Here is an 8948-nt window from a genome sequence, read left to right on the forward strand (position 1 = left end):
ACTTACCTCTCTTCCAGCCATCAGCAAAACTTACTTGCTCATGGTTGTGCCAAGTGTCCACAATTCTCATAGAAACATTTGGAAAAAAAAAAAAAATACAGGTACTATTAAGGCTCTCGAGGGTCAAATATTACCCAAGCTGTCAGACTTACCCTTCTCAATGAAATAAGCTAGTCAGCATCACGGCCAAAACTTGCTGCACTTTCATGAACGCCAGGAGATAGGAAATACAAGGACACTTAGAAATACTAAAGAGCTATGTACCTTGGAATAAGTACATGCAACCTCAAGATACTGTTCAAATTTACACTTTGAAAGTATCAATCTCTTTCTCTCTCACACATGCACACACACAAAATCTGAGGGCATAAGACAAGAACTTTTGCTCATATTTTTTTAATGTATCACAATGAGCAGGAAACATACTTGATGAAATATTTTCAAAGGAGTATATTCAATTACCATCTACAATCAACTTAACTATGACAACAAAGTTTTTGTGACAAATTTTTTTTTTCAGTTTGAAAGTTCCATGTGGTTCTGTTTGTTAGTCTCCATGTATTTTGGTACAGTTCGAGATCAGCATTGTTACAGTAACAAAAAAAGCTAACAAGACTACATTATAGAAAAACACCAAGAACATCATTTTTGGTTTCACTTGCTCTATTTTTTTTTGTTTTTTTGTTTTTTGTTTTTTTGTACATTGCAAAGGCTGTTCATATACCTCTTCACCTCAGGGTCACGTTCATTTATGCTTTCTTTCCTACCCAAACTTGCCCCCCTCCCCCCAAGAAAGTAAACAAACGAAAAAAACTAGTCAAAGCTTTGTTTCACAGTGGGCAGTATCTCAGCGCCAACAAACAACCAACTCAATTTATGCTTCTATTTAAAATGTTTTAATTTAATTTATTTAAAAAAAATATATGTCCATGAACATCAAGTGCACTGGCTTGGGTCACTGCCTCTCTCTCCTGCAACTTCCTGCCATGCCTGATAAACTCAGGTTTAAACACATGCCGTCTGTTTTACTTTATTTTCAATCATGTAAAACTTTGGCCACATTCATCTCTTTAAATAGCTTTTAATTAAAAAAAAAAACTTCCTAGATTTATTAAACTTTTCCGTGTGTGTGTGTGTGTGTGTGTGTGTGTGTGTATGTTTCCTTCTTAAGTTTCTTTTTGGAAGGATGGAGGAAGGATGGTTGAAATAAGTTCCATTCAGTGGGTTCATATGGTGCCATGACTGAATGGTGTCAAGCACCAACCCACTCTTTGGAGTATTTGGAAAAAAAATCAAACAAACCTACCAACCAACCAAAATATGAAGTGTCAATAGAGGTGAAGAACTAATTTAAAAAGTGAGTTGAGATATCCTGTTCAGCTACCTACTATGCAACAGGAGGTAAATTCGCCTAGTGAGACCAATCTAAACAGTTGAGCATTGTAGTGAATTCATGCTTTGTAAATGATACCAGTCACAGCCATAGCGGATGTCAACCCACAAACATCTAACTAGCTCATATTTGACGTCTAATTAATTGTCACCATCACTGACTGCTTTGCTACTTCTGAGTTAATGCTGAGAATTTTTTTCTTTTTTGAATGAACATATATGTGGGTGGTAGAGTTGTAGAGGAAAGCATCAAATGTGCAACCCACTCCAGGATAAAACAATCACATAACCCCTCTGAGAAACACTGGTGGGTGGAAGCATGCTTAGCCAGTCTACCCAACCACCTTGCTGTTGCCAAATACACCCACAGGTCAAGGCATGGCATAACAAAACACTGACAGTCACTCTGCCTCACAGAGGGAGGATGGCATAGTAGCTCAAAACAAATAAACAAACAAACAAATGAAACACCATTGTGGAGGGGGTGGCAAAATTACAAGGAAATGAACTTAAAGTTGCGGGGGGAGGGAAAGGGATAGAAATTGCACTATTACCAAGCAATATCATTTTTAAAAACAAAGTTTTCAGAAAAAACCTAGCAGAATTTGACATGTAAAGCTAGTGTTAAATTGTTAATTGGTATCACATAGAGAACCAAAAACAAAAACAAATTTTTTTCTATATGATACAGACACAGAGTAACATACAACAGTTAAATGGCAAAAAATATATATATATTTCATAGAGTTACAAACAAGATAAAATAATGGAAAACAAAAAACTGTACAACTTTAAAATTTAAAAATGTTCATCTCAAACACAGGGAGAAATACAAGAATTCTTGTTAAAAGAAAATAGTTTGTTAAAAGAGCAAAAGTTTTTGTGTACTTGTTTTTGACACCTTATGCTACAACTGGATACTGGTATGAATAGTTAGATGGTACTCTTTAGTATTTCTACTTAAAAAAATTTTAAAAAAGGAATTTGCACTGTGCATCAGCCTAGTTAGAAATATATACAACAGTTCAGGATCTACTCTTTCATTAAACCAAAAACAAATTCATTAAAATAAAACAGTCCCGGCTAAAAAAGAAAAAAAGAAAAAAAGAAATCCATTTTCAGATCTTGGAATGCTCCAGTCTTTTGCAAAGTCGTTGAGTGGCTTCAGCACTGGGGAAAGAAGCCCGAAAGATGACCAATGGAACCTGCATTCACAGTCTTCAAAGTTCCCTTTTGAAACATAAGGAAGAGAACGAAGGGGAGAAGGATTTCACACTTTCGGGGCAAGGGGAGATTGTTTCTGTTGATGTTTGGCTATGAAAGTGAAAAGCAAAGCATCTATTTGTCTCCAAAATCTACATTTTAGCAGCACAAAGTTTTCCTTTCAAAGTTCAGACCGTTGTTTTAAGATGAGAAAGGGTGTATGTTGCGTTGTGTTATGTGTTACAGGAATACAGATATTAACATAAATACAAGTGCCTCACATACGGTTCCTTTTTGCTCTCTGTACCTTGCTATCTGCTTCTTTGTTGGCTGCACTCTGGATCACTCGCCGCTCAGACTGCCTAACACAAGGACAAAACTTTGAAGTAAAAAATGTGTCTTTTGGTATATGGAATTGTCATTAACAGTTGCCTCTCTGCTTGCAGAAGAAGCACATAACAACCTGGGAATCTTTTGTTTTACTCTTTCTTTTATTAAACTAAGTCTTGTTTGTTTAAATCAGAAACAAATTCTCAAGTAACAAGAACCCTTTCCCTTTTTTCTGCATCAGCAGTGAAAGGGTGTGTCTTTGGATTTTATTTAAAGCATGAAATTTCTTTTTCTGAGAGGAAAGAAAACAAAAACAAAACCCCTAACCAAAAACTTTTTTAGAAAGAAAAGCACACAGCTCAATTACACAAACCAAAACAAATGCTTTAGTTTAGGAAAAGAATATTTGAAGCATCTACCAAACAAGGAGGAAAAGAAAGGATAAAAAGAAAAGCTAAAGGAAGGATAAATAAAAAATAAATGGCACAAGGCTTACAGACATAGGTAACTAGAATTATATGCCTTTAAAAAGTTTCAACTCCCCAACCAAAAATAATCTGTGAGGATCCTAATGACCCCTAGAACCTTTTGAAATTCTTTCTTTAGTTTTATAAAATAATTCTGCAGCTACCCTCTAAGAAATGAAGGCAGCTACCTTAAGTGGGAGATTATAGGGTGGGAGGAGGAAAGAGAAAGTGGAATTAAGGGACAAAGGGGAGAAAAGCTTAGGCGAATCAACGGATTGCAATCTATCTGCTAGGAATGAACAAGACAACATCAAATGAGGAGCTGTCAGCTGGACCATACAAAAAGCTAAATGTACACAAAAGGTTTTTTTTTTTTTCCTTTTAAATCTACCATACTGCTTCAGTTCATTTCCAATGCAACAATCTACTCAACACCAAAAATGGTCATATCTATCATAAATACAGAAAGTCAGTTTTTAAAACTTATTTTTTTAAGCTACAAGTCCTCAACACTCTGTGTGTGGGTTTTTTTTTTTTTTTCTGAAAGTGGGAGTGCTTAACTTTTCCCCTTGAAATTGGCTTCAGCAGAAAAGCTATCCTTTAAATCCCCAGAAAGCTAAAGCAGTTCACATTGTTTTTCTCAAATACTTTCTGCCCGTTTTTAAATTAACAAAACAAAAAATCTTTTCTGGAACAAAAAAAAAAAAACTGAAAAAATAATATATTATAAAACAATGATTCTGAAAACAGAACAAAGTGTGAGCGATTGACCTGAGAATAAAAAGACATTACATTTCTTTTTTTTCTTTTAGCAAGCCATTGGTATCTGAATGCTAAGATAGCAAGAAATTTAAAACTGTAACAAGGTGGACTGCTTTCCCATACAGTGCATGCCGGGCTCCTCCTGTGCTATCAACGTGGGGTGTTTTTATCGAAAAGGGGCAAATATACAAGGGGTTTAAGCTCCAAAGACATTAGGGAGGCCCTGCGGACTTCTGTTTCCCAGACCAATAGTACCTTCAAAAGGACACAATGTAACAGGGTTAAGGTTTTTTTTTTTTTTTTATATTAAAAGAAAAAAGAAAAGACAAGAATGTAAAATCACCGGCATAGATAGGTATATGGGAAAACAACCCACGCTTTTTCTTTTTTTTCCTTTTTTTTTTTTTTTTTTTTTTGGTTAGAAGCTTTGGAATTGCAGTTAGTCTATTTTTGAAATTGGTTTCTTATTAATCTTTTTATTTAAATTCATTTGTTTGTATTGTTCATCTTCAAAGCTTACAATCTGAAGGTGTCCGTTCCTACACTGGTCAGACCACTGTCCTTGGGGCAGCTGGGGTCTTTGGGACCCTCCACCGGGCTCGCCGGTCCGTCGGACTTTTGGCTGAGATCCGTGTCAGACTCCTCCGAATAGTCGTCTGTTGGCATCGAGGGCTGAACCCCTGAGGTGCTGCATGAACTTGAGGTAACCGTTGAAGATGAGGAGAGAGGAGGAAAAGAAGGGGGCTTCGCGGCCGAAGCCCGGGAGACCACTTGCGGCCAAGACTTCCTGGAGGCGTGGGGGGAAGCGGAGGACGAGGAGGGGGCGGCGGCCGACGGGGGTGGGGGGCTGTCGTTTGAGTGAGCGGCAGACTGCGAGGTAGATGCGGTGCTAGGATCGGGGAAGCAGGCAGAGTGAGGTAATAAACTAGGGTGCTCTTTGGCGTTTCTTGCTGCTCTCGTGATTGTTCTGTGTTTGTGCAAGGCCGACTCGAGATGTTGACTCAGAGCTTCCTCCCCACAGAGCGCGCTCTCGCACGCCAGGCAGTGGTACGAGCCGCCGCCACTCCCGCCGCCGCCGCCGCCGCCGCCACTGCCGCCGCCGCCGCCGCCCGTGGGGACGTGAAGCACCATCTCTTGCAGGTTCACCACAGACTGGCCGAAGAAGCAGAGGGACTTCAGGTGGCTCCTCGCCGCCTCCTCGTCACCGAAGCCCGCCTGGCACTTGCGGCAGACCAACTTGTACTGCACCTTTGGAACAATGAAGGGGTCGTAGAGGGAGTCCGCACTTTTGCTTTCTGCTTCTGGCTCTTCGGGGGGTTTCGGCAGGAGGGGGGACACCTCTCGGGGTGCGTTTTTCTGCTCTTCTGGTTTGGGGGATTCTTTGGCAGGGTCTTTGTCTGGGGAAGCAGCCCCCTGGGGGACTGGGGTTTGGCTTGCTTTGGGCTGCTGCTGCACTTTTTGCTGCTGCTGCTGGAGTTGCCGCTGCTGCTGCTGCTGGATCGCCTCCTGCAGACTCTGCTGGTATTGCTGGTACTGCTGCAGTAGGGAGCCCGGGGACAGCCCCATCAGGGCCTGCGACAGCGCAGGGCTGTAGGGGAACAGGCCTTCCATGCCATACATAGGCTGCAGGTACCCGCTCTGCAGGGCGCCAGGGATCTGGGGGGCATAGTAAGGAGAGAAGCCTGGTACAAAGTAAGGAAGGAACTGGCTCGTGAGCAACGCTGTGGGGTCCGAAGTCAAGGCTGCCTGCAGGGCCTGTAGCTGTGCAGGGTCCACTGCATACTCCATGGCGGGCAGCGGGGCTGAGAGAGTGGCTGTGGCCGCTGGGGGGGCCTCGCCTTTCTCCTTCTTGGGGACAGGGAGGGGCTCCCCTTTCCCTTTGTGTGCCTTTTCCTTCTCCTTTACCTTCTCACTGTCTTTGTCCTTGCGTTGCTGTTGCGGGGGGAGCTGTGGCGCGGGCGGGGGCTGAGCTGCGGGCGGCGGCGGCTGCACCTGTGGCTGCTGCTGGGGTTGGGGGAGCTGCTGAGGGGCCAGCGCCATGGTGGCTTGTGCTGGGGTCGGGGAGCTCAGCGATGCTGAGGACGGTTTATTTGGTAATCCAGACGTGGGGAGGCCAGGGGAAGGAACTGTTGTGCTGGGCAGACCCATCAAGTTCGGTTTAGGAGACGTTAAAGCTGAAAGAAATGAAGACAGAAAGAACCACAGGTCAGTCTGGGGTGGTGAGGCTGAAGCTCGAGATGTTTTACTTCTGTCACTGGCATGAAGTCTGAGATCTCAAGGTTTAAAGTTGAAAGACCCTCTCAAAACCACCATTTTCAATAGAGGGGGTCTCACCAGGGTTGGACAGCCTTGTATTCTAATCAGTGCCCAATCCTGGGTCAGCTGCCCTACTTCCCCTTTCAGTTAAACAACTTCTAACACCTTCCTGCCACACCCACTAATTCATATGTTCTTTGCCCAGTTCCCCCAACTAGCTGTTTCCAGCTGGGACATTTGAACCAAAGGCCTTCATCAAAGCTCCACAGAAACAGTGTGGCTAAGAGGCCCCACCAGAAGTTGCAGAGGAGAGAGGTAACAGGAGAAGAGGGCAAAATGCAAGAAACCTGGCCAAGCCCCAAGACCATGTGAAGAAACAAATGTGCCTCTCCGGCCTCCGCTGCTACAACTGAATGGATGTGTTAAGAGGGCAGAGAGGAGGAGGAGCGATGGGAAGAAACAAAAACAATCCATTCAGGGAAAACTGTCCCATTATTTGGCTCAGCCAGTCTGCTTTAACAAATCTGTTGAAAAATGTAACCATCTAGGAAGATGATTCTGAAGTTTGCTGGAGAAATGAGCATTCTCTTCCTACCCATTTGAATGACATACAGAAAGACTGCAGCTGCTTGAGAACGCACCCCCAGCAAGAGGAGAAAAGCAGTATCAGAAATGGAATGGCCCAAAGTGTTGGTACCACTGCTTTCTAAGCCATTGCTGCAACCTACTCATACTTATGGGTAGCAAAGGTCTTTGAGCAAGTCACCAGGCCCACCTGGGGTACAGCCCCATCTGCAGTCACACTCTGCCTATAAGGCCTTCACCCAGTCCAGAGCCTAATATCCTCCCTCACCCATATTTCTCTCCTGGTTTGAGTCTTTTGTTCCAGGGTGATGGAAGCTAGCCTTGCTCCTGGTACATCGAGTGGTAGGTGCATTAAGACTAGCAAGGTGGTGGTTGTGGTGGAGGACAGCAAAGTGGGACAGAGAGACCAGATTTGCTGAATGATGAGATGCTGAGAAGAAGTCACAGGCAGTAGACCTCAGATCATTCCATTCACTACACTTACTTAAGACAATGGACCGTATTCATCCCTTCTCTTCAGAGGGCACCAAAATGTAAACTAAAAAATCCCACAGCTCCTCACTATTTCATCTGGACTACCTTCCGCCAGAAAGCTGGGGTTGGGGGGTTCTATAACATGACACTGTCACCGTGAGGAAAAAACAGAGAAGCCCAGACCTGGGTGAAGACAATGTTGGCTTATTACACTGGTGCAGCATGTAAAAACCCTCAAACTTCAGATGAAGAGAACAAGGTTGCCTCAAGGTGCCAATCCCAGAAAAATATCCATTATTGTTTGGAAAGCCAAGGGGATTTTTGTATAGCAGCATTAATTTACTCTTTCAAAACAGCAGATAGGCACCACTGAGGTGAAGTCATCCAATTTCCTCAAAGCACAGAAGGAACTGAAACCAGAAAGAAGTATCTGACTCAGAAAAAGCCGGTAAAGGTTCATTGGTTAAACTGGCATGCACAGGATGGAGAGTGAATGGATTATGAATTCGACAACTTAGGACATGGCTCTTTCTGTCTACATCTAGGCAACAGGCCTGCTCCAAGTTGTAGGTTGGAGCCAGAGCCAAAAGATCAGCGAGGCAAGGAAAAAACATCTAGAGATTTCTCCATCTCTGTGGTATCAGGCTTTCAGGAGAAAGATCCTGGTCAGAAGGCCTTAAACTGACTTCTGTATCTTCAGTAGAAGAGAAGGAAATGGTAAGGATCATTTACAGAATCCTTGCTATATTTACCAAGCTCTGTACGAACCATGTTTGATATAGTAGCTCAATATATTCTCAAAATAATTGTGGCCTCAGTTTTCTCATCAGCAAGATTAGAACCAAGCAAGGCATTTCATCGCCCTGATACTTGTCATGCACCCCTGGAGTCAGACTGATGTAGTATGGACTGTGTTTGATACACAGCTGCTATGTGGCCTTAGACCCCCATTGACTCCACGGAACCTCAACTTTCTACAATACATGGTTGTAGGGACTAAATGGAAGGTCATATGAAAAGAGCTTACCATTGGACCTGACGTATAAAATACAAGTGCCTTCCCCCATTCCAGATCCAGTGCTCCTGTGAGCTGTGGTACAATCAGGTGGTGGTAACTGGGACACACTGGTAACCCTGGCTGCCTCTAATAATTAAGAGCATACCTTTCTATCTTGAGTCCACTCTTAGTGGTCAGAACCTGAGTAGCACTAAACATATACCTGTTGACTGACTGGCTCATATTGGGTGTTGTGGAAGGAGCACATAGCACTGGGAGCCTGGAGGCCTGGGTGGGAGCTCTGGCTCCTACCCTAGCTTGCTGAATGGTCTTGACCTCTCTGGCCCTCAGTTTTCTCATCTGTAAAACAAGGGGAATAGATCAGACATTCTAATTTTTTTCACATTATTATGAAATGTTGGGCCATCCCAAGCCCTTCTGCCAAGATTCTGGGCTGCAAGGGTAATTCAGTGCCTAGACAC

General features: G+C 43.3%; 1 protein-coding gene across 1 annotated transcript in view; it reads right to left on the reverse strand.

The window, feature by feature from the left end:
• Positions 1–378: 378 nt before the first annotated feature.
• The window catches only part of ZFHX3 (zinc finger homeobox 3), a 220725-nt gene continuing 212155 nt past the window's right edge, over positions 379–8948 (reverse strand). Inside the window, exon 10 of the mRNA XM_081807873.1 lies at positions 379–6328. Coding sequence (XP_081663999.1) covers positions 4671–6328 — 1658 coding nt within the window. The 3' untranslated portion in view covers positions 379–4670. The remainder of the gene's footprint in view (positions 6329–8948) is intronic.

This window comes from Leptonychotes weddellii, chromosome 16 (genome assembly GCF_054177405.1).
Source record: "Leptonychotes weddellii isolate Sample4059 chromosome 16, ASM5417740v2, whole genome shotgun sequence".
NCBI classification, from domain to species: Eukaryota; Metazoa; Chordata; class Mammalia; order Carnivora; family Phocidae; genus Leptonychotes; species Leptonychotes weddellii.